The sequence below is a fragment of the Pristis pectinata genome, chromosome 4, assembly GCF_009764475.1.
Source record: "Pristis pectinata isolate sPriPec2 chromosome 4, sPriPec2.1.pri, whole genome shotgun sequence".
Classification (NCBI taxonomy): Eukaryota; Metazoa; Chordata; class Chondrichthyes; order Rhinopristiformes; family Pristidae; genus Pristis; species Pristis pectinata.
In genome coordinates, this window is record NC_067408.1 from 107,794,514 (window position 1) to 107,820,519 (window position 26,006).

Genomic DNA, 26,006 nt, shown 5'->3' on the forward strand with positions numbered 1-26,006 from the left:
CACAATATAGAACTTCATATGTAATCCACAATCTAATTTCATAGCCAGCAAATAGAGAAGGTAAGAAATTGATTGGATAAGAAAATAGTCCAAATGGACGGGTAGCATTATTCCTTTATTAAGGAAGGGGAAATAGAACAAGCTTAGGGAATGAGGGAACAATCAAAGTGCTGGGAAAGATAATCCTCTCTCAAACACATAATAACAAAACACCAGGAAACTAAGTATAAAAGTAGTTACACAGATTAGATAGGGGTTGTGTTTAGCCAACCCTGACTCAATTGAAAACTTAACAGAAACAATAGCCCAGGACTGTTTTAGCCATAATGCATTTATCTTTGACAGTGAATCACAGCAGTGAATCAGGGATCAATAGCAGAATAAATGATCGAGCTGGCTACAACAGGCAAGGTAACAAGCTACACAGATTGAGTAACACTCGAGTATGCAATGAGAGAAGAACAAAAGAACTGGAGGCGGTACTAAGGGTATGCCATAAGTACTTGAGAGCAATAAAAGGATTAGTAGATCAATATAGTAATACAGCACAGAAACAGGCCCTTCAGCCCAACTCATCCATGGTGACCAAAATGCCCATCTAAGCTCGGCCATTTGCCCACATTTGACCCATATCCCTCTAAACCTAGAGAGTAGGTAATGTGAGTGAAAGATGCTGAAACTATTCAGAATAAGCATTTTCCCCTCATTTGTTTATTCTCTCCTTCTTGGATTGAGAACTGAGCAAGCACCAACAACACACAGCTATCGTGCAACAAGGATCAAAATACAAGTAAAAGTTCAGAAACACAAGACAGATGTCTTTCATAAACAACCTAGAACATGCAATTCATACATAATACTGGAAAGAGTGTAGAAAATTTAATTAACAAATGTTTAGGGTATGTTTTCTTATATATACTATATTAGGGTATAATACAGATTTGCTTTTTGCTGGCAATTGTGCTAAATTTACTGCCTTCTTAGTGAAGAGTCAGGATTCGGTCATACACTGGAATAAAGTAGTGCAAAACTGTCCAAGCAGAGGAAGTCACACTCCACAAACAAGCTGGAACTTTGCTGCAGATCAATTTCACACAGATTTTTAAAAAAATCAAATGCACCTCTATAGCGCTCCACAGAGAGAAGAGATAACTTGCTTCCAGAATCAACCAAGCAATGGTATCAAGTCAAAAAGACAAAGAACACCAAATTTGCAATAAAACACACTCTTGGTGTCATTTGCCAAATGTAAGTAAATGTTTTATTCCTCCATTATACACAAACACAAGGCAGATATGTTCCTAGCCAAAAACATTACAGTAAATGCTAGGGAAACTCAGCAGGTCAGGAAGCATCTGTGGAGGGAAACAGGCAATCGACATTTCCAGTCAAGACCCTTCATCTGAACTGGGTTATGACCCAAAACGTCAACTGTCCATTACCCTCCACAGGTGTTGCCTGACCCATCGAGATTCCCCAGAGCCTTGTGGTCAGTCTCTTGTGTCTCCAACATCACATTGATGTCTTTTAAAGGAATTCAAGTTCGACTTTATCAAGTTGAATAAATTTTAAGCATACATACACAGGGTATAAATGCAACGAAAATTTGCTTTTTGCAGCAGCAGCTTGCAAACATGACAAACAAGAGAGCGGGCGAGAGAGAAAAACAAATATAGTCCAAGGTAGTGTTAAGGTTTTTCAAGTCGATTCAAGAACCTGATGGCAGTGGGGAAGAAGCTGTTGTTGAACCTTGAGGTGTGGGTCTTCATTGAAAAGTTTGGGAGAAAGCTATATACAGTAATATGGGATCAAGTAAATAGAACAGCACAAGTAATGGAAATGGATTCATTTGAAAGCACACAGTCTTTTTCCCATGGTTGGGAATCAAGAACTAGAGGGCATAGGCTTAAGGTAAGTGGGGAGAGATTTAATAGAAACCTGAGGGGCAACTTTTTCACCCAGTGGGTGGTAATTGGTTTATTATTATCACATGTGTAGAGATACAGTGAAAAACTTTGCACACAGATCATTTTAAAACATTAGTACATCAAGGTAGTATAAGGGAAAAAGCAATAATAGAATGCAGAGTATAGTGTTACATTTACCATTATAGGGAAAATGCAGTGCAGGTGGACAAGGGTGCAAGGGCCACAACAAGTAGATTGAGAGATCAAAGTTCATCTTTATAGTAAAGATATATGTTCAAGACTCTTCAGAGGTCTGTATATGGAATGAGCTGCCAGAGGAAGTGGTTGAGGAAGGTACATTAATAACATTTAAAAGACACTTAGACAGGTACATGGATAGGAAAAGTTTAGGAGGGATATGGGCCAAATGTAGGCAAATGGGACCAGCTCAGATGGGCATCTTAATCAGCATGGACCATTTGGGCCAAAGTGTCCATTTCCATGCTATATGACTCTAAAAGGTTACACTAAACTCTCAAATTCCAAATTAGGGAGGTAAGGCTACACCACATAGGAGGACTGGAATAACACAGTCCAATAACCCACAAGTATAGATTTCAGCGAACAACAACGAGGTGAACTACGTCTTAAAAAGGTACCTTCCATTTTGCTCCAACGTTAACTTGGCTAGGAAGCAACAGATGTCATATTTGCACACACGATGTTCTTGCTCAGAAAAATGTTGCCAAAATTGGAAATAGAATAAAAATGTACAATATTAGTCTAAAGCTTTTCAAGGCTAATTGCGAAAGTTCCCAAGGCTAAGCTGCAGCAAGTTAATACAAATTTCTTTCTCCATCTATACTAAACAAAATGAGACTAAAATACAAAATAAGTTATTGAAAACAGAGCAGGGGTAGGAACAAAACATTCTAGATCTTGAAGTCAAAGTCTCAATCCTTAAGAAACAAGTGAAGGAACAACTCACCATTCCTGCATGACATCTATAAAAGTCCTTCTACAAATAATCAATTACTTGCAATAGGACTTCTGCAAATTCCTATTGCAACGTGATGATTGGCGTAATCACTTTAATACTTTGGGACTGCCTACGGGTTCTTCAATGTGTCGTCTGCTACAGTGTTATTTCAGCACAGATCTTGGACAACAACTCAAACTGCTTGCGAATGCATCGTTTTAGAATCATCCGATATTACGAGTGCAGAATGAGTATTGTGCAAAGCCGGACGTGACAACGTCGCCTTTAATGCTGGGGATATTCTACATTGCACACCCACAATTCGACAAGAGAGATGTTCAACAACAACAACAGAAGGGGGATGGGGGGGGAAACAATGAGACAAATGGAGCTGAGGTGATGGGAAGTAGCTACTCACCAGAACTGCAGTGACAGTGTGTGGGGTCGGACAACGCTAGCCCAACTGGGGAGGTGTCCGGACTCAGCTGAGGACAGGGAGGGGACTGACGTCAAAAGCCCTCGAACGCGGTGACACTTCGTATGTATCAACGTTCCAATGGAACGCGGCATTCCCGCTACAAGGGGGTGCCCGCCGCTGTAACATTGTCACCCGGCGCCCCGATCCCTCGGGGAGAGGGACTTCCTCCCACGGCTGGGAAGGGCTATCAGTAGAATAAAATCCAACCCCAAGCTGGAGCGTCCCGGGTTCACGGTTTAACGGCAGTTCCACAGGATGGCTCCCGACTTGCTTCCCACAGATGTGGTAGAGTCCAATCCCAGGCCGCTGGCGATTTCCTCGTAAACGGTAAATGCTCAACAAATGTTACATCTGGTCTTGCAGCTGCTTTATTATTGTTACCACAGACACATTTTGGGAGTTGATATCGCCTTTGTCGTGCAAGCATTCCTGCTTTTTCTGTATTTCTTTTGCAATGAATCTAAATATTGGAAACACTCAGCTGGGTTGCAGCTGTGATGGTGTTTTCCACAGTTGTTCATTATCACTGACATGTATGTCGTGAAATGTGTTGTTTTGCGGTAGCAGTATAGAGCAAAGACATCAAATTACGATAAATTACAAAATAAATAAATAGTGCAAGAGAAAAGGAATAACGAGGTAGTGTTCATGGACCGTTCAGAGATCTGATGTTGGAGGCTGTTCCTAAAGCGTTGAGTGTGGCTCTTCAGACACGTCAGATGTTGCCTGGCCTGTTGTAACATTTTCACTTTTTTTTCCAGACTTCTAATGGGTTTTTCTGACAGAATGTGGGGAGAATATTCCCTACAGGGTCTTTCATTTCTGCTGTATTTGCATTATCATTAGGGCAGATACATTAGGGACATTTAAGAGACTCTTAGACACATGAATGATAGAAAAATAGGGGGCTACGTGGGAGGGAAGGGTTAGATAGATCTTAGAGCAGGATAAAATGTTGGCACAACATTGTGGGCCAAAGGGCCTGTACTGTGCTGTAGTGTTCTATGTTCTATCATTCCTATCACACCTGCTGTTAGGACTTAAAATCAATTAATTTGCATGATATTCCAGCTCACCTGTGATATCTTTTCTATTCGTTTGATGTTTCCCAGTTCTGATGAAGCTTCGTAGATTAAGTCTACGGTTTTCATCCTTTTTGCATATATTATCTAAGGAGGATGTGAGCTGTGCTGCCTCATAGGCTGGTGGCCAAACATTCAGACGTGGCCATCCAAAGAGAATAGAATAACTATTTGCTTATTACGACGTAGAGGGAACCCAGTGGCCCCGCTACTTTATTCTCTTTCATGAGCCCCTCACACCCCTGTGATCCTTCTCCCTCTTACCTACACTCAGGGGAATTTGTGCACATCTAATGCTGGAGCTGCACTCATTCTAAACTGAATGACGCAAGAACTGTACTAATGGGGAATGAAAATATTTTATATTATTGGTAATGACAGCAGAGGTTCAAATAAGTATCCGTTAGGAAATTTTCAGTGCGGTACCGATGCTGGCGCTATACTTGGCACTGATGATTCTAAATTGTCCTTTTGGATTTGGTAATTGGTTTATTATTGTCACATGCACCGAGATACAGTGAAAAGCTTTCGCTTGCGTGCCATCCAGACACATCATTCCATAAATAAGTACATCAAGGTAGTACGAAAGGAAAAAAAACAGAATGCAGAATATAGTGTTCCCCTTCCCATCCTATCTCTCTTTTCCAACCCCCTTTTTTTTCCTTCTCACCTTTTGACCCACCCCCCAGTGGATCTGCTCTCCCCTCCTCCCCCACACCTGCCTATCGCCATCTCTTACCTGCATCTACCTGTCACCACCCTGTACCCACCCTGCCTCCCCTCTTTTGTCCACCTATCACTGCTCTGCTTTTCCCTCCTATATTTTGGGCTTCCCCTTCTCCTATCTTCAGTTCTGAAGAAGGGTCCTGACCCGAGACATTGACCGCCTGCTTTTCTCCACGGATGCTGTCTGGCCTGCTGAGTTCCTCCAGCATCATCGCGTTTTTCATCTAGATTCCAGCATCTGCAGTGCTTTGTTTCTCTTGACTGAGGAATGGAGTGGACTCAGCTATGATAACACCTACCCATAACTCCCCAACAGCACCCCCCCATCCCCACACCCACCCAGCTGGATGGCACTCATCAGACTGTCCTCTGTCCTCTCCCATCAGGTTCCATTTTGTTCAGCCCTTTGCCTCTTCCACATCACCTCCCAGCTTCTCACACCCCTCCCCCACCTGCCTACCATCCCCACCCCTCACCTGGACTCACCTATCACCTGCCAGCTCGTGCTCCTCTCCCTCCCACTTCTGGCTTCTGCCCTCTTCCATTCCAGTCCTGATGAAGGGTCTCGGCCCGAAACGTCAACTGTTTATTCCCTCCATAGATGCTGCCTGACTTGCTGAGTTCCTCCAGCATTTTGTGTGTGTGTGTTACTCATCATTATAGGTGACCCAACAGTGCTCATTTACCTGGGAGATGGAAAGCGGCCGTCAGAGGATCATACCACATTAAGTCACTAACATCAAGAAGGGAGAGAATGGATTTCTTTTTAAATTATTGAACAGTAAAATGAAGTACATTAGTTGAATAATAACGCACAATCTCCCTTTCAAGTATACACCAATCATTATGTATCAGACTCATTATAAATACAGCAAACTATGAGCACCCAGGATAGAATTTCTGACAAGCCTTTGCACCAGAGGATGTTGAAGGGAAAATTAATTCAGGTGTACAATGTGTAAAATTGAGCTGCTAATCCACACGTTGAAGCTTAATTGAGATGCAATAAACCCTCTCCCGGATAATGCTGTGTTTTTTCTCTGACTGCTAAAGCACATTCAGCCGATTGAACTCACTCTGTGCTGACCACCTACTCTGCCGTAAGGCTGCAGTAATTACCCTATCACATGCTCCCTGTATTGTCTCTTGTAATCAATTATGTGCCCAAACTCCTTATCACTGTTACAGGCTGTGATCAAATAGTCCACTTATCAGTGTCTGTATAATGTGATCAGATCAGTTTGATTTTAACAGCTCTGGTTCAGCATTGAATTACAGGAAAATTATTAATGGCATTTTCTAAGCTAAACATTTTTAAGATAAGATATGCTTATTAGTCACATGTACATTGAAACATACAGTGAAATGCATCTTTTGCACAGAGTGTTCTGGGGGCAGCCCTCAAGTGTCGCCACACTTCCAGTGCCAACATAGCATGCCCACAACTTCCTAACCTGTACGTCTTTGGAATGTGGGAGGAAACCGGAGCACCTGGGGTAAACCCATGCAGACACGGGGAGAACATACAAACTCCTGACAGTCGGTGGCCGGATTTGAACCCGGGCCTCTGGCGCTGTAAAGTGTTATGCTAACCGCTACACTACCGTGTCTCCCCTGCTTTGTTACACTTGGAGCACTAAGAAATGAGTCAAGATGAATTTAAAATAAGCTTTAAGTTAAATTTGATGTGGAAAAGCTTTAAGTTAAGACATAGAACAGGAACAGGCCCTTCGGCCTGTTGTGCCGAACTAATTAAGTTAATGACACCTAATCCCTTCTGCCTGCACATGGTCCATATCCCTCCATTCTCTGCATATTCATGTGCCTATCTAAGAGCCTCCTAAACACCTCTATAGTATCTGCTCCACCACTACCCCTGGCAGTGCATTCCAGGCACCGACCACTCTCAGCGTAAAAAACTTGTCCTGCACACCTCCTTTGAATTTTCCCCCTCTCACCTTAAATGCATGCCCTCTAGTATTAGACTCTTTGACCCTGGGAATAAGATACCGGCTGTCTACTCTGTCTATGCCTCTCATTATTTTATAAACTTCTATCGGGTCTCCCCTCAGCCTCTGACGCTCCAGAGAAAACAACCCAAGTTTGTCCAACCTCTCCTTATAGCACATACCCTCTAATCCAGGTAGCATCCTGGTAAACCTCCTCTGCCTCCTCTTCATAGCCTCGACATCCTCCCTGCAATGGAGCAATCAGAACTGAAAGCAATATTCCAGATGTGGCCTAACCAGAGTTTTACTTGTACTCAGTGCCTCGACTAATAAAGGCCGGCATGACATACACCTTCTTTATCAGAATCAGGTTTATTATCACTGATTTATATGTAGTGAAATTTGTTGTTTTGGGGCAGCAGTACAGTGCAAAGACATAAAATTGCTATTATAAAATAAATAAATAGTGCAATATAAAAGGAATAATGAGGTAGTGTTCATGGGTTCATGGACCGTTCAGAAATCTGATGGCGGAGGGGAAGAAGCTGTTCCTGAATCATTGAGTGTGGGTCTTCAGGCTCCTGTACCTCCTCCCCGATGGTAGTAACAAGAAGAGGGCATGTCCCGGGTGGTGAGGGTCCTTAGTGACGGATGCCACCTTCTTGGGGCACTGCCTCTTGAAGATGTCCTCAATGGTGGGGAGGGTTATGCCCATGATGGAGCTGGCTGAGTCTACAACCCTCTGCAGCCTCTTGCAATCCTACACATTGGAGCCTCCATACCAGGTGGTGATGCAACCAGTCAGAATGCTCTCCACCGTACATCTGTAGAAATTTGCAAGAGTCTTTAGTGACATACCAAATCTCCTCAAACTCCTATTGATTTAGAGCCACTGGTGTGCCTTATTCATTATTGCAACAATGTGTTGGGCCCAGGATAGGTCCTCCAAGATGTTGATGCCCAGGAACTTGAAGCTGCTCACCCTTTCCACTGCAGACCCCTCAATGAGGACCAGTGCATGTTCTCCCGACTTCCCCTTCCTACAGTCCACAATCAATTCCTTGGTCTTGCTGACATTGAGTGTGAGTTTGTTGTTGTGACACCACTCAACCAGCTGATCTATCTCACTCCCATAGCCTCCTCATTGCCATCTGAGATGGTGCCAACAACAGTGGTGTCATCAGCAAATTTATAGATGGCGTTTGAGCTGTGCCTAGCCACACAGTCATGAGTGTAGAGAGAGTAGAACAGTGGGCTAAGCACACATCCTTGAGGTGTGCCTGTGTTGATTGTCAGCGAAGATCAGATGTTATTGCCAATCCGCACTGACTGTAGTCTCCCGATAAGGAAGTTGAGGATCCGGTTGCAGAGGCAGGTACAGAGGCCCAGGTTTTTGAAGCTTGTTGATTAATACTGAGGGGATGATGGTGTGGAATACCAAGCTGTAATCAATAAACAGCAGCCTGACGTATGTTTTGCTGTTTTCTAGGTGCTCCAAAGCAGAGTGGAGAGCCGGTGGGATTGCATCTGGCTAGACCTGTCGACCACCCTATCAACTTGTATGGCCACTTTCAGGGAGCTATGGACGTGGACCCCAAGATCCCTCTGTACTTCAACACGGTTAAGGGTCCTGCCATTAACTGTGTACCTTCCCTTTACATTTGAAATTGAATGAAATGTGGAATATAGTTATACAGTTACACTAAGTGAGAAGGAAAGCTCATAGTTGATTGAATGGATTCTTCAGGCTAATTGAAACTCAAACTATGTGTCATCAAAATACAATCTGTCGGGTCTCCTTTGGGAACAATTTTACTTACACAAGATAAATTCAAAACATAACACAGCAGAGAACAGGCCCTTTGGCCCAATGATTCTGTGCCAAGCATAACGTGCCCATTGATCCTGTACTAATCCTCTTTCGATCCCCCTACATTCCCATCAACTTCCACCAGGTTCTGTCATTCACCTAGGGGCAATATATCATAGCCAATTAATCTACCACTCATCACATCTTTGGCACATGAGAGGAAACCAGAACTCCGAGGGAAAACCCACACAGTCGCAGGGAGAACATACAAGCACCGCACAGACTGCACCCAATTTCGGGATCGAGGCAGCAACACTAACCAACGCTGTGCCACTGCGTGTGGGTGCTACTGATACACATTTGTAATTGTTAGCATTTACAAAAATGCAGTCATTGTATTACATAACCAGAATCCACCAGAATGATGGCACAGGGCCATTCATCATTGTTACTGTAGCTGCAATTCAACATAATGCATTAAAGCATTTAGTTTTGATCTTCTGTTTTTTGCTGCTGTTATCAGTGATAGTGCAGGCACTGAAAACAAAACATTTAAATTTTATGCGGTTCCTTCCGGTGCGGATTGAAGACAAATGATCTATTTCAGTGTTAAATGTTATCTGATCTTTTCAGGAAAAAGCTTCATGCTTCTGACTTCATTCCTGTTGGGCATTCTCACAGGTTGCACAATACAGATTCTGCTGGGGATTGTAAGGGTCAGGTTCTACATCCAGGTATCCCAATCACTGCATTTGTTCAACAGTTGGCACATGGAAGTTGTGAATTAAGGAATTGGCAAATAGATGTTTGTGTTCTACATGCATGTGTTGCAATATTTTGAAGAATTTATTGCTGTATCTGTCATTGAGTCCATTTTGATCATTTTTCATGGTTACAATAATTAAGCTAATTAAAGCAAAGCAAAGCATAACCAGCTGCTGGAGGCAATGAGATAGTTCTCAAACTAAACCTTCCCAGAGTTTAGCTAGTTTGTTCAGTGAGCAGGAGTTGGTGCTGGGGATCCAGTTGTTCAGAATCAGTCTCAGTAATTGGGATGAGAGGATCAGATGTAATCTATCCAAATTTGCTAATGATGCAAAGCTAAATGGTGGTGTGGGTTGTGAGGAGGATGCAGAGAGGCTTCAAAGGGATGTGGAATCCGGCCTAGTAAATGAGCCAGGAAATGGTAGATGGAATATTACGAGGAAAAATGTGAGTTCATCCACTTTGGTAAAAATACTAGAAAGGCAGTGTATTTTTTAAATGGCAAATGTTTAAAATATGTTTGGACATGTTCATTTTAACACCAGGAAAGGTTTAGAATGATATGGGCCAAACGCAGTCAAATAGGATTAGCATAGATAGGCATCTTGTTCGACATGGACAAGTTTGACTGAAGGGCCTGTTTCAATGCTGTATGAGTCTATGAATCTTTTTCAGATTTGCTCGGGTTATTATGTTGACATTCATGATGTTTGCATTTATTTCCGTGCAATCAGGTTTTATAACACTCCTTGTAAATGAAATAAAATCAAATTTAAAATATAATTATTCCATAAATAATATAATTATTGTATTAAATGAACATAGTTCTCTTTAAGTCAGTGTGTACTTCCGCACAATGTTACTTGATTTCAATGTTGAACTGCTTCAGAATACACTATATTTCTTTCTTTTGAATTTGGTGTAAAAACGTATAGAATGTTTGCATCTCCAAGTCTGGAACAATCAACATACAACTGACCATAGGAAAAGCATTAAGTTTTGAGATTAAGGCCAACAACTTTTAGTGATTGTCATCGCAACTTATTAATGCTCAGAGCAAAACCAAGTTGAACGGGGAACTGAAGTCGCTTGAATTGAAAGGGTAGCTCAGATGGGATAATTGGTATCTGAGTGATGAAGACATTTTCCCCCACAGCAATACCAATCATTATTGTCGACTTAGTTACATGTGGTAGTAATTTTTGACCTGATAACTTGTGCTGTTGCATCGTATTTCTGGGTCCAGTGTGTTCCTGAGCAGCATGACTGGAGCTACCTCTTTTAGTTCAAGACTATGTGATGGCACACCAGGTGGTGACAGAGAGATTAAAAATTCATCGGGACAATGTGCAGCCTCATCAATGTCTATCACACAGTCAGCACCTTTATATTGTACAGGTCATCCAGGAAACTTCAAAAGTCTTTATTCACAGCTTGCACTGCGTCACGTTTTAGTACTAAAGTTGCTCATTCATGCAACCATTGGTAATTCAAATAGTGTTGAGTGACATTTGGGAACAGCTTGCATCAGATCATGAAGTAATTAACAATTCGGCCCAAGTTTTTCCTCAAACTCATTCCTGTTGAGTTCTCATGTTTACTTTCTTGATTTCCTAATTTGAGTGAGTTCCAAGCAGACTCTTTCACAGATGGATTGCCTGTCAAATGTGCTTGCATATTGAAGTGTAATCATTTAACATTTTCCCAAATATATGATGCTTTAATACAGGCTTTCAGTCCACCTGCTTTAACATCTCATGGAATTACTGGTCGTGTTTGAAGAAAATATCCAGCTAGCATTAAAGTAACACCTCCCATTCGTTATTGTGTCTTAGATCTTGCAATGTTCAATCTAATGTACCAATAGTTGTTTTGTGAGCCATTGTACATTCATTCCAGATAATAAGTTTACAATCTTTCAGAATTTTTTCGTTGCAGTTCCCCAACCAATGTTACATGTTGGAGTCTCTACATTTGTCAAATTTAAAGGGAACTTAAAAGCTGAGTGTGCAGTTTCTCCCCCTGTCAAAAGTATTGAAGCAATGCATGATGATGTCACGGCTAAGGCAATCAGGTTTTGTCTTTGAACTTTTGCCAAAAGTAGAATAATAAGGAAAGATTTTCCTGTCCCCCAGAAGCATCCAAAAAACATGATTTATTGGTCATTGTAAACAGCCTCTGTAAAAGTATCTAAGGCATTTCTTTGCTGCCTGACTAAACTTGTTCTTCCTCTCGGATATGTTCGTCTAACTGGTTTAAATCATAGCTGGTCTCATGCAGAAACTCGGTTGCACAAACTTTCAGTTTCTCTTTGTGGTTCAGGTAAACCAAAAATACTTACATCAGGTCCACCCAAATATCTGGTACCTCAAAAATAGATCTGAAAAAATCTCATCAATTTTCAGTGGGGAAGGTTAAAATTAGGCCCTCTTTGGGCTATGGAGGGGAACCTGTGGAGATTTTGGCAAAGCTAAGGGTGTAATGCACATCCTTATTGCTAAACCTAACACATGCAACATTTCAGATTTCTAGGTTGTTTCGTTACTGAACTCTGCACGGGACACACTGACGTTCTATTTAATTTTATTTCAGATTTCCAGCATCTGTAGCTTTTTGATTTTCATAAAGCAAAACCTCTCTAATTTTTGCATTCAGTTCCCCTAGCAATAAGTGGTAACAATCGATTAGCTTTCCCAATTACCTGCTGGATCTGCATACCAGTCTTTTTGACTGGTATGCAGTCTTTTTTTGTCCCAGTCATGTACTGGGACTCCCAGGTTCAATCCTGACCTCCAGCACTGCCTGTGCGGAGTATGCACCTTCTCCTTGTGACCATGTGGGTTTCCTCCAGCTGCTCTTCTATAGGGATGTGAACATGGTGCTGAGGGGAGAGGTGGGGCTGATGATCAACTAAAATAGAGATTTGCTCATTGAGGCAGTGGGCAGAGACAGACTGCGTAGTCTACAACCTGATGACATGAACATTGAATTCTCCAACTTCTGGTAATGCCCCCCCCCCCCACACTTTCCTCTCCTGATCTACTCAGCTCTTCCTACACTCACCCCAGCCCCCGTCACCCTGTTTCTTTCCCCTCCCCCACCCACTCTATCTGCCCCATCACCCACACACTCCTCCCACTGGGTCCCCTCCCCCCACTGTTCCCATCTGCCCTCCCCACTTTCCTCACTTGATTCCATGCTCCACCTTCCTCTCCTATCAGATTCCATCATCTGCAACCTTTTGCTGCCTCCACCTCTCACCTCCCAGCCTCAGGCACTATCTCCACTCTCCCCTCCTCCATCTGCCTATCACCCCTCCTCAGCTGGGTCCACCTATCGCTTGCTGCTTCTTGTTCCACCCCTTTATATACTGGCTACCTCACCTCTATCTTTCAGTCCCAAAATGTCAACTGTCCATTCCCCTTCATGACTGCTGCCTGACCCACTGAATTCCTCCAGCATCTTACTTGTTACTAAGTAAGCAGTTCACATTGAACTTTATCAGGAAAGAAGATGTGACTGCTGGAGATAATGAAGGAATGCATCAGGCGTGGTGGTTAGTATTTATATGTACAACTCTGGAAAAACAAGACTCACTTAATCTGCACGTCACAAGCAAAGCATTCAATGCCTTTACTATTTGGAAACACTAAACAAAAGAGGCAATGAAATGGAATGTGGTCTTTATATGGGACAAGGATACCAGGAATTTTAGAATGCAAAATAGTTTTTTTTCCAACTAGGTGACTGACATGTAGAAATCTATAAACTTTAATTAAGCCTCTCTAAGTCAGCAGTCAGAAAGTTGTAGGATATGAAGGCCAATTTGGAATGCTCAGTCTTTTTCTGTACGGACATAGGACTGAGGGACAGGTTAGCAGAACCATGGTTTTAAAATGAAACGAGACGATAGACAGATTCATAAATCAGTAAAAAAAAGGCCTCTGTTTTTTACTCCTTGGGCTGTGCTCATTTAACTCCCAGAGTCCAAGGTAGTTCAGGGCACTATAAATGACCTCAGTGATCCTGCTGAAGGAGAAAATCGATGAGGATGTTGCTCATGACTGCTGACCTACTCCATTGTGGGTGAGGAAAGGGTGAACATCTGATGTGACGTGCCACCCAAGAGCCTCACTGGCTGGAAATACAGGCAAACAATGTCACTTGAACACCACTGGGCTGCTGACAAAAGTAATTTGCATTCTGAGGAGAAAAACAGGCAAAACACAGGCAGGGTGAGGGTGGAGGAGCTCGGTGGGGGGTTCAGTGCGGGGGAAGTTGGCAGACAGAGATTGAACTTGAATCCAAATCAGATTTATTTTAGCTGATTTATATGATGTGAAATTTGTTGTTTTGCAGCAGCAGTACAGTGCACGGACATAAAATTACCATAAATTACAACATAAATAAATAGTGCAAAAGAGAAAGGAATAATGAAGTAGTGTTCATGGACCGTTCAGAAATCTAATTGTGGAGGGGAAGCAGCTGTTCCTAAATTGTTGAATGTGGGTCTTCAGGCTCCTGTACCTCCTCCCTGACGGTAGTAACAAGAAGAGGGCATGTCCCAGATGGTGAGGGTCCTTAGTGGTGGATGCCACCTTCTTGAGACACCACCTCTTGAAGATGTCCTCGATGGTGAGAAGGGTTGTGCCTGTGATGAAGCTGGCTGAGTCTACAACCCCCTGCAGCCTCTTGTGATCCTGTGCATCGGAGCCTCCATACCAGGCTGTGATGCAACCAGTCAGAATGCTCTCCACTGTACATCTGTAGAAATTTGGTGACATATCGAATCTCCTTAAACTCCTAATGAAGTAAAGCTGCTGTCATGCCTTCTAATTCTAAACTAATTCTAAAAGATTAATTCAAAGATTTTAAATAATGCAGAATCACCACTGAAATTACATCATAATTTCTTCATGGCATCATGTGTCACATACTAAATCACCAGCAAACCTTTCTGCCACTGTATTAAGCCCCTGATAGCATGTACGTACGTACACAGACACACACGTACATGTAGCACAGTGCCCATCAGAGAATCCTGGTAGTCAATCCCACTAAACTTCTTCCTCTGCTACAATGGACTGACAATTAAATACCTCTTACTCTTTCTTCCAGTTAAAACACAAAATGGGTCGAATAGAATATCTTTATTAGTCACATGTACATAGAAACACACAATGAAATGCATCTTTTGCGTAGAGTGTTCTGGGGGCAGCCCGCAAGTGTCGCCACGCTTCCAGCGTCGACATAGCATGTCCACAACTTCCTAACCCGTATGTCTTTGGAATGTGGGAGGAAACCGGAGCACCCGGAGGAAACCCATGCAGACACGGGGAGAACGTACAAACTCCTTACAGACAGTGGCCGGAATTGAACCCAGGGCGCTGGCGCTGTAATAGCGTTACCCTAACCGCTACACTTCCATAGATGCTGCCTGACCTGCTGAGCTCCCCCAGCGCATGAGTTGGTCCAGACTCCAGCATCTGCAGAACCTCGTGTCTACAATTTTTTATTTCTCTTATCTGTGGATTTACTAGATCCTGTTGCCAACTGTACCACGTGCATAATTCCCATCATTACATTTAGACAATGCTATGAATACACTAGAATAAGCTTGGAAGAAGAGGGGGCAGCAATTGGCTAACGTTACTTGCAGTAGGTAACCAGTGTGTGCATGCACTAGTTTACTGTACACAAAAACACAATTCAGTGTGAAGAACTGAATATAACCTTCCCATTTACCCCCATGGAAACAAACCACCCCAGACTTTCGGAAATAACCAAGTGATCAACCTTTGAGAATTTGGCTTCCAGTATTGTCTAGTTTCAAATTTCTGCAGGGATCAGATCTTTGTGATTTCAGAACAAAGATCTTCACATGTTGTGCTTGAATGAAGAATCCTATGATCATATAGTTCAGGGCTAGGAATCAAACAGCTTGTGTGGGGGTGGTGGGGTTTGATAGTGAAGGGTTAGACATGAGAAGATTCTGAATAGTCATCTATAACACTGCATTCCTCTGTAATTTCAGTGATTTTTGATCTTTATTGAAAATAAGGTAAGTAAAGTTACAAAACAAAACTTCAAATTTGTAAGAATCAACATATCAGAGTTAGTAAATCAAGAATAGTCTTCAGAACTTTGCACTCACCAATTTTCATATCTGCCCCATGCCCTATCCTTCAGGATTACCATTCCTGAACAGTTTTATTGGTTACATATTCTCCATGTGGGCCCTCTGCACCTTCTGGCAGAAGAGCTAAATAAACCAGGGTGACAGCACCTTCTTCTGCAGTGCCAGGTGCATTAGGACCAGCCATATCCGTTTTCACCCAACCAGGGCAACAAGCGTTCAAGAGGATCTTGTCTGCTGCTCTCTCCTTACTCAGCCTCCGGGCATGGATCTTGGAGAGGACTGTAACACCCAACTTTGTAACCCCGTAAGCATGGGAAGGCCACCCCTGTTGGGGGTGGACCCCATTCTTAGCATCTTCAACAAACTTCTTCATCAGTTCCACCAATTCTTCCTCTGTGATGGCAGAACTGCGGAATTTCTTTTGGAGTTCCGGGCTGCAATTCTTCAGTGCTCTGGCGCCACACATGCTGGATACATTCACCACTCTCCCTGCAGATTTAAGAGATAATTAAAATTGGTTTACAAACAGCAAAAGAAAAACATGCCTAAGCAGTTTTCTCCTCTATTAATGTCATCCTATTTTCCCTTTTCGTGAAACTATTTCTCATCAGAATCATCACTTCAACTTTACTGTCAAATTTAAGGCATTATGCTTGGAAAAAAGAACTTTGTAGGGTCTTAGAAAAGTTATGGCACAGGAGATGACCAGTCAGATCATCATATATGTACTGTTGGAAAAAGAGCTACCTAGCTTAATCGCATCTTCCAGCAATTGCTCTACAGCCTGCAGATAATAGTTCTTCAAGGACAGAGTCGTGTACAGTTTACATGTGGAGAGTTTCTGCTTCTACCAACCTTTCAGGCTGTGACTTTCATGGTCAGAACATATTTTTCTTCACCTCCCCTCTAAATCTTCTCCCAATTAGCTTATAGCTAGGCACCCTGATTTTTGACCCCTGTGCCAAGAATCAAGAAAAATTTGCCAAAAATCTAAGATATATTAATTTCTGCCTTTAATATACTTAATGATTCAGTATCCACAGCTCTCTTGTATAGAAAATTCTGATGATACATAAACCTGTAAGAGAACAAATTCATTTTCTTCTCAATCTAAAATGGGTGACCCCTTATTGTATGACTATAAGTCCCTTGACCTAGACACCCTCAACACAGGATCTACTGTGGCAAACCCTCTCAGGATCAACAATAATATCACCTTCAATTGCTTCTTTTACCTCCTAAGAGATCAGCAAGGTAAGTGGGCTGAGGAATGGAAAATGGTGTTCAATTTAGATAAGTGCAAGATGTTGTATTTTGGGAACTCAAACCAGAGTTGGATTTTCACAGTGAATGGTAGGGCCCTGGGGAGTGTTGTAGAACAGAGCGACCTCAAAGTATATAGTGCCCTAAAAGTGGCATCACAGGGTGGTGAAGAAAGTGTTTGGCACACTTGTTTATCAATCAGGGCACTGAGTACAGGAGTTGGGATATCATGTTGCAGTTGTACAAGATGTTAGTGAGGCTGCACCTGGAATATCGTGTTCAGTTCTGGTTACCCTTTTGTAGGAAATACATCATTACGCTGGAAAGAGTGCAAAGAAGATTTACGAGAAGGTTGCCAGGACTTGAGGGCTTGAGTTATAGGGAGAGGTTGGGCAAGCTAGATCTTTATTCCTTGGAGTGTAGGATACTGAGGAGTGACCTCATAGAGGTGTATAAAATCATGAGGGGCATAGACAGAGTGAATGCACACAGTCTTTTACCCCAAGGAAAGGGAATCAAAAACTAGAGGACATAAGTTTAAGGTGAGAGAGGAAAGATTTAAATGGGACCTGAAGGGCAACTTGTTCACACAGAGAGTGGTGCCAATATGGAACAAGCTGTGGTTGAGGCAGGCACAGGAACAACATTTAAATGACACTTGGATAGGAAAGGTTTCGAGGGATATGGGCCAAACATGGGCAAATGGGCATCTTGGTCAGCATGAATGAGTTGGGCCGAAGGGCCTGTTTCCCTGCTGTACTACTCAATGACTCTAAGCCAGGTAGAATGTAAGATAAGATTTCTTTATTAGTCACATGTACATTGAAACACACAGTGAAATTCATCTTTTGCATAGTGTTCTGGGGCCAGCCCGCAAGTGTCGCCACGCTTCTGGCGCCAACATAGCATGTCCACAACTTCCTAACCCGTACGTCTTTGGAATGTGGGAGGAAACCGGAGCACCCGGAGGAAACCCACGCAGACACGGGGAGAACATACAAACTCCTTACAGGCTGCGGCTGGAATTGAACCCAGGTCGCTGGCGCTGTAAAGCTTTACGCTAACCGCTAATGATCTATCATCAGAACCAATAAAAGTTTTAAGATGCAGGTATAGGGAGGAAGAGAGAGTGCACAAAATGATGGTCTGTAGTGGAATAAAATGCAGATCCAGGAAATCTGAATTTAAGAGAGGCAAGGCTGGAACTAGGCAGGACATCAACCATCACACGTGGAGATCGGAAACAGAGGTAATATTTCAGGTTTATCACCTTTTCAGATTAGTGTGGAGTTTGAAGAGTTGTTCAACCATGAGAAGAGGTTGGACAGCCATTCAAGAAGGATATGAAGGGCTCTCAGGCTGTAGGTCTGGGGGTGGAGGCGTAGAAGGAATGGAAATCCAGAGTGAACGCTTGTCAGTTGGGAAGAGTGTTCAAAAGAACATGAATGCAGGTGGAGAATGTATGGAGGGCGAATGAATAAAGGCAGGAAGCAATGCGGGGCAAAACCAGGCTGGATCCACAGGTCAATCCTCCTTGTAGATGTTAGGGAGATGGTAGGTGAGCTGTGCATGGTTGGGCAATTATGCGGTTGGAGGCTATTGAGAGAAGATCTCCTTATGAGATGAGAACTTGGGGCAACAGGGGCCCGTTGATAACAAAATCCTCGAGCAACCTTGGCCTCAAGCTATCATAGTAGCCCCCTCGTCCTCTCCAACCCCCACACCCCAACTTCACTGCAACTAAAAACTAACTTTTTAATTTGTCTTTCCCGGTTCGACCCGAAATGTTATCTGTCTTTGCAGTGCTGTCTGACCTGCCGAGTGTTTTCTGTTTTTGTTTTGGTTTGTGAACCCAGCTGACCCTCCTCCCTGAAATGAGGCTAAAAGGTCTTTATGAAACATACCGAATGCCAAAGGGAGGTTCATTTTAAATCAGAATGGATTCAATGCAATGGCCCTCCATCAGAACCGCGCTGCTCACCGTGAGGTTTGATGATGGGGAGGAGTTCGGTGCACATATCTCTGGTGCCGAAGAAGTTGGTGGCCATCGTCACCTCAGCTTGGATGCCGAACGGAGTGGTATCTGCCACTTTAAAAGCGATGCCGGCGTTGTTGACGAGGACATCGATGCCCCCGTACTTCTCGAGCATGAACGCACGCAGGTTTCGGATACTCTGCAGGTCGTCGATGTCCAGCTGATGGAAGTGCGGCTTCAGCTGCTCCTGGTGGAGCCTCTGCACCGCCTGCTGCCCGCGGCCCGTGTCCCGCGCTGTCAGGAACACGTCCCCGTCAAACAGCCGGCACAGAACCCGCACCACCTCCAGCCCGATGCCCTTGTTGGAGCCGCTCACCACCGCCACTCGCTTCGACATGTCTGCAGACACCCCGACGGCTCCCGCAATCCCGGCAGCTGATTGGCTGGAAACATCCGATTCGAACCTTGGAACTTGGATACATTGGAGCCGAGTGCGCAGGCGCCCGGGGTCACGCTGCGGCGGAGAGAAACAAACTGCTTGGGCAACTCAGCGGGTCGGGCAGCATCTGCGGGGGCAGACGGGCGGCCGACGTGTAGAGGGCAAGACAGTCAGTTGGGGAGGGGGGGGAGAAGGGGTATTTGCCTCCACCTATGCAGGCAGTGCATTTGCAATCCGAGGAGAAAAAGGAGCAAAACACAGGATCCATGGGTAGGTGCAGGGAAAAGTGATTTAACACTGCAGACTTAGTTCAAAAGGTTTTAAACAATGCAAAAAATTTACAACTGGAATTGAAACATTGTTTCTTCGTGTCGTCACGGGTCACTTATAAACCCATTGACCAATTTTTCTGCTACTGTTTTAGGCCCTGATAGTGTGTGCACAGACATATGTGCGCACACAGCACTATGCCCTTCAGAATCCTGGCAGCCAATCCACTGAACTTCCTTAGCTGTCCTGGAGTGGCAATTAATTGCCTTCTGTTCTTTTCTCCAGTAAATAAAAACAAGGTGGGATAAAATGGTTAATCTTTATTGAATTTATTTACCTTAATTATTTTCTGAGTAATTCGCAAGAATCAACAATATGAGTTAGTACAGCAAGAATAATCTTCCAGACTTTGCACCCCCCAATTTCTATCTGCCCAAGGCCCTGTCCTTCAAATTTACCATTCCTGAACTGTTTTATCCTTTACAAGCTCTCCATGTGGGCCCTCTGCACCTTCTGGCAGAAGAGCTAAATAAACCAGGGTGACAGCACCTTCTTCTGCAGTGCCAGGTGCATTAGGACCAGCCATATCCGTTTTCACCCAACCAGGGCAACAAGCATTCAAGAGGATCTTGTCTGCTGCTCTCTCCTTACTCAGCCGCCGGGCATGGATCTTGGAGAGGACTGTAACACCCAACTTTGTAACCCCGTAAGCATGGGAAGGCCACCCCTGTTGGGGGTGGACCCCATTCTTAGCATCTTCAACAAACTTCTTCATCAGTTCCACCAATTCTTCCTCTGTGATGGTAGAACTGCGGAATTTCTTTTGGAGTTCCGGGCTGCATTTGTGCAGTGCTCCGGTGCCAGCCATGCTGGACACGTTCACCACTCTCCCTGCAAGTTTAAAAGAAATCAAAAGATTAAACACAAAGAACATGCACAAGAACAAGTAAGATTATCTTTTCTATTGATTTAATCCTATTTTCTCTTTCCCAAACTATTACTCTTTGGTTATTGTTCAAGACAACTCTCAAGTTGGAGGCATTTAACAAACAGCCAGGTTTAAGATTTGAAGCTACAGAGTCTGACTGGGTTTGCATTTACATAGCAAAGTGAGACAGGTCTCTGATTAGTGCGTGAACCTTGGACTGAATACCATGAAAGTTGGAAATCAGAGTGGTCATTCCTTATGTTACAAGGCAAGATATTTATTTATTAGTCACATGTACATCAAAACACAGAGTGAAATGTGTCTTTTGCATTACTGAGAATGGGCTGGGGGCAGCCCACAAGTGTTGCCACTCTTCCGGTGGCGACATAGCTTGCCCACAGCTCCTAACCCATACGTCTTTGGAATGTGGGAGGAAACCGGAGCACCCGGAGGAAACCCACGCAGACATGGGGAAAATGTACAAACTCCTTACAGACAGCAGCCATAATTGAACCCGGTTCGCTGGCGATGTAAAACATTACACTAACTGCTACACTACTGTACCTTCCAAATCCTAATCACACATCTGATTTTAAAAAAATCCCTGTATTACTTCGGTTCTCTTATCAAACATTCATTCCATGTTCATAATTCATGATCCCTCTAACATTCAGAACAGCTTCACTCTGTCTGCACCTTTGGGGTTTTAGATGACTATCAGATCTCCTTACGACTTCTTTATTTAAAAGAGATCAACCACAGCTCCAACAATCTGCCCACATAACTCAAGTCCCACATCCTTGGATTAAATTCAACACAGATCTTCTGCACCTTCTCCAAAACCTTCAGATCTTTCCTGAAGTGTGGAGCCCAGGACTGGACACAGTACTCAAATTGTACCTGAAGCAAACAGGGCCATCATAAGCCATGGTCTCTTGGCAGGCAATCGAAAAGTGGAATCATACGATTGGCATCAGTACTAGTACGAATTTTCAACACCTCAAGCCTATTGTGACATTCCATGACATGGTGGATTATCTGTGACTTTACTCCACCCATCACATGGACACCAAATAGTTTTACAAACAAGGGTGCAAAGGATTAATTTAAGATCTAATATTAATTTACTCAGCATGAGCTATATTGACAGGAGTTCCATCCTCTGTGTGAAACTTCATTTGAAACTTTCGATTCCAATTTTATGTCCTGTTTGAAACACTTGAGTGGAAAAATGTTTCTATCTGCCCACAAATTCCTTAAACTTCAATCAAATCATCTCCAATCTCTGTTCTACACTTGTATTCTACAGTTTATCTAATCTTATTTTAACACTCATCTCAGGTAATTTTTTTTATTATATATAGTCCTAGAGTGATACAGCACAGAAACAGGCTCTTCGGCCCAACTCATCCCTATCTAAGATGCCTATCTAAGTGAGTCCCATTTGCGTGCATTTGGCCCATATCCCTCCGAATTATTCCTATCCACGTACTTGTCCAAGTGCCTTTCGAATGTCGTAATTGTGCCCGTCTCTACCACTTCCTCTGGCAGCTCGTTCCATATACGCACCACCCTCTGCGTGACAAAGTTGCCCCTCGGGTCCCTTTTAAATCTTTCCCCTCTCACCTTAGATCTATGCCCTCTGGTGTTTGATCCCCTTTCCCCGGGGAAAAAGACTGAGTACATTCACTCTATTTATGTCCCTCATGATTTTAGACACCTCTACAAAGGTCACCCCTCAATCTGCTCTGCTCAAAGGAATAAAGGCCCAGCCTTCCCAACCTCTCCCTACATCAGGCTCTTGTGTCCTGACAACATCCTCATAAATCTTCTTTGTAATCTTTCCAGTTTAATGATGTCTTTCCTGTAACAGGGTGATCAAAACTGTACACAATACTCCAGGTGCAGATTCACCAACATCTCATACAACTGCAACATAATGTCCCACCTCCTGTACTCAATGCCCTGACTGATGAAGACCAGCGTGCCAAATACCACCTTCACCACTCTGCATACCTGTGATGCCACGTTCAGGGAACTATGTACTTGTACTCCTGGGTGCCAATGTTCTTCAACACTCCCTGCCATTCACGATACCAATAAGGCAAATTTTATTTACAGAACTGAATCTTGACAAAATGCCGGCTTCCCCCTCATTAGAGCTAAATAATGTCCAACATAATATGGAGTTTGTTCACAATGCGTCAGTCCAGATTCATTGAAGATTTATTCCAACTTGATGAAACCTTTAGGAAACTGTCTCAAGAACTGACACCACACATTCAGATCATGATGGTTATTTAGACTCAGCAGAAGTGGGAGCACTGCCCCCAGGTAATGTTCTGCTGATTTTGGACTGCCCCTCCCATGATGACTTTATTCCCAAAAGTGCAGTGCCAGCCAAGAGTCCATATGCTGTCTAACCAGGGTTAACATAGAACAGCATGGGAAACAGGCCCTTTGGCCCATGATGCCTGTGCTGAACATGATGCCAAATTAAACAACCTCTTCTGCTCACACATGATCCACATCCATTCATTCCCTGCCCATCTAAAAGCTTCTTAATTACCACCATCATATCTGCAGCAAAACTTTCCCAATGTTAACCTTTTAGATATTTAAGCTTTTTGATTCCAATCCACTTAGAAATTATTTTTATATGACTGAGACATTGAATATATTGCTAACACGAGGGGACAGAATTTTAAGGCAATTGGAGGAATGTATAAGGGGGATGTCAGGGGTAAGTTTTTTTTAAAAAAGTGGGTGCGTGGAATGCACTGCCAGCAGAGGTTGTGGGGGCAGATACATTAGGGACATTTAAGAGACTCTTAGGTAGACATATGAATGATAGTGAAATGGGGGCTATGTGGGAGGGAAGGGTTAGATAGATCTTAGAGCAGGATAAAACGTCGGTACATCGTGGGCCGAAGGGCCTGTACTGTGCTGTGATGTTCTATGTATGTTCTATGTTAAATCTCGTTGGACTTCCAGAATCAGCAATATCCATACATTTTTGGGCTAAACATTTGATCTGCACATTTAACTGCAATGAAATCCATCAGTCAGATTTTCCCATTCACTTAAAAGTGTTCTTCTCTAACTTCATGGCTCAGTCAAGCAAGATTTGGCAGTAATAGTTGCAAGACAACTTTCATTCACTGTCTGATACACTTCCAAATGCCATTTGCTCCAGAATGCTGTCTTTAAAACTAGTTGCTGTGCAAATGGGATTGTTGATGCACTTTTCCCTGACCTCTTGACCACAAAATACAAGGGGGCAAAAATGAAAACCCCAGAAAGTAGTCGTGATCTGGAACTCCCTCATCTAGGGATCAATCACGGCTTTCAAAAGGAAATTGGTTAGACACTTGAAGAGTAATTTGTCGGGCTATGGGAAAGGAGTAGGGGAGTCAACATGGACTGGTGGGCTGAATGGCCGTCTTGTGTATCAAGACAAGTCTGAGATTTTTCTTAAACCTGGGTGCAACATTTGTATTCTGCCACATGGTAGCTCTATGTTTAAGCGGGATGGATATATATTGGGACAAAAACGCCAGTTATTTCCATGCTTTTTTCTTCAGTAACTCAGGCTTCTCACCCTCAGTTACAAGAACTCAGCTGTCAGAGAATGCTCAGCAAGTATTCTCAATGCATTTTCTTGCAAGCACAGCTCATAACAGAGTCAATAGTTTAGGTACACGGTGTGACGATTACAGAGCAGCGTCACATTACAGCGTCTTACCCGAAAGTTAGTGACCTGTTAGATACAGGTACATCGAAACACCGAAATGCATCTTTCTGCCTAGAATGTTCTGGGGCAACCCGCAAGTGTCTCCACGCCTCCGGTGGCAACATAGCATACCCACAACTTCCTAACCCGTTCGTCTTTGGAATGTGGGAGGAAACCGGAGCACCCGGAGGAAACCCACGCAGACACGGGGAGAACGTACAAACTCCTTACAGATAGTGGCCGGAATTGAACCCGGGTCGCTGGCGCTGTTCGCTAATCGCTACACTACCTGTTTTACATCAGCTGTTCGAACCTACGAGGATAGTGATTGAACGCTAAGGGAAATCTGACCCGATTTGAGAAGCAATATGGTTTGACTTTGGTTTATGTGAACTTGCAGCAGGCATTTAAGATTCCAAATTAAAATAAAACACTAAATGAAAGCACACGACTTTGATGGCAAATTCTTAAACTGAGATTTGTCGAATTTGAAATAATAGCAAATGTTGTCCTAATAGTATGTGTGCTTGGGGCCCAGGTTTTGTATTAGTTCTTAAAAACTTAAACACAGATCTATGTGCTCAAATTTCCTAATTGGACAAATATATTGGTGGTACAATAAATGATCAAACACTATAATGGATATAAAATATGGAGGGTCTTTAGCAGTCAATAAATTCGTTGTTCTATCAAAAGTCATTTAACCAAGCACCAGAATGTATACTCGCCAAAGCCCAGGTGACCAAAAGTTAGCGAATTTAAAAAAAAATTCCTATATCAGACAGAGAGCAAAAGTGGACTTTTTTTTGCCTGAGGCAGGTGTACAGTGTTGTTCACCAGGGAACCATACTGGGTCCGTGACATTCTTTGATATGTTGTGATCTACATATGATAGAGATTTGTATTAAGTGACCAGAAAAGTCCCGAAAGGCTCCAAGCATCAGAGAGCCCAAAATGAACCGAGTAACTTAGAGCAATGAGGAATTATACAGAAGTAAACGAATGTAGCAACCTGCAATTAATAATCAGAACCGCGCTGCTCACCGTGAGGTTTGATGATGGGGAGGAGTTCGGTGCACATATCTCTGGTGCCGAAGAAGTTGGTGGCCATCGTCACCTCAGCTTGATTGCCGAACGGGGTGGTATCTGCCACTTTAAAAGCGATGCCGGCGTTGTTGACGAGGACATCGATGCCCCCGTACTTCTCGAGCATGAACGCACGCAGGTTTCGGATACTCTGCAGGTCGTCGATGTCCAGCTGATGGAAGTGCGGCTTCAGCTGCTCCTGGTGGAGCCTCTGCACCGCCTGCTGCCCGCGGCCCGTGTCCCGCGCTGTCAGGAACACGTCCCCGTCAAACAGCCGGCACAGAACCCGCACCACCTCCAGCCCGATGCCCTTGTTGGAGCCGCTCACCACCGCCACTCGCTTCGACATGTCTGCAGACACCCCGACGGCTCCCGCAATCCCGGCAGCTGATTGGCTGGAAACATCCGATTCGAACCTTGGAACTTGGATACATTGGAGCCGAGTGCGCAGGCGCCCCCGTGAAATTCACCCCAGAG

At 43.5% G+C, this 26,006-nt stretch overlaps 3 protein-coding genes and 1 long non-coding RNA gene across 6 annotated transcripts in view; 1 reads left to right on the plus strand and 3 right to left on the minus strand.

The window, feature by feature from the left end:
• The window catches only part of dop1b (DOP1 leucine zipper like protein B), a 120,683-nt gene extending 117,232 nt beyond the window's left edge, over window positions 1-3,451 (minus strand). For 2 of the 3 annotated variants that reach the window (XM_052013785.1, XM_052013783.1), the window contains exon 1: window positions 3,305-3,451. The gene's annotated coding sequence lies outside the window, so the exon portion shown is untranslated. Of the gene's footprint in view, window positions 1-2,895; window positions 3,258-3,304 lie in introns of those variants that run through there. The other variant, XM_052013784.1, reaches the window with a different exon arrangement.
• Window positions 3,452-3,559: 108 nt separating this feature from the next.
• LOC127569287 (uncharacterized) lies at window positions 3,560-10,479 on the plus strand. The gene is made up of 2 exons (XR_007956172.1): window positions 3,560-3,691; window positions 8,611-10,479. It is a non-coding gene; the product is annotated as an uncharacterized LOC127569287 (long non-coding RNA).
• Window positions 10,480-15,721: 5,242 nt separating this feature from the next.
• LOC127569574 (carbonyl reductase [NADPH] 1-like) lies at window positions 15,722-19,587 on the minus strand. Its single transcript, XM_052014337.1, has 2 exons — window positions 19,080-19,587; window positions 15,722-16,324 (listed from the first exon to the last, which is right to left on the minus strand). The coding sequence occupies exons 1-2, from the start codon at window positions 19,468-19,470 to the stop codon at window positions 15,888-15,890; spliced, it is 828 nt and encodes a 275-aa protein (XP_051870297.1). The 5' UTR covers window positions 19,471-19,587; the 3' UTR covers window positions 15,722-15,887.
• A 500-nt stretch (window positions 19,588-20,087) lies between these two features.
• LOC127569573 (carbonyl reductase [NADPH] 1-like) lies at window positions 20,088-25,964 on the minus strand. Its single transcript, XM_052014336.1, has 2 exons — window positions 25,488-25,964; window positions 20,088-20,673 (listed from the first exon to the last, which is right to left on the minus strand). The coding sequence occupies exons 1-2, from the start codon at window positions 25,876-25,878 to the stop codon at window positions 20,237-20,239; spliced, it is 828 nt and encodes a 275-aa protein (XP_051870296.1). The 5' UTR covers window positions 25,879-25,964; the 3' UTR covers window positions 20,088-20,236.
• Between the last annotated feature and the right edge of the window lie 42 nt (window positions 25,965-26,006).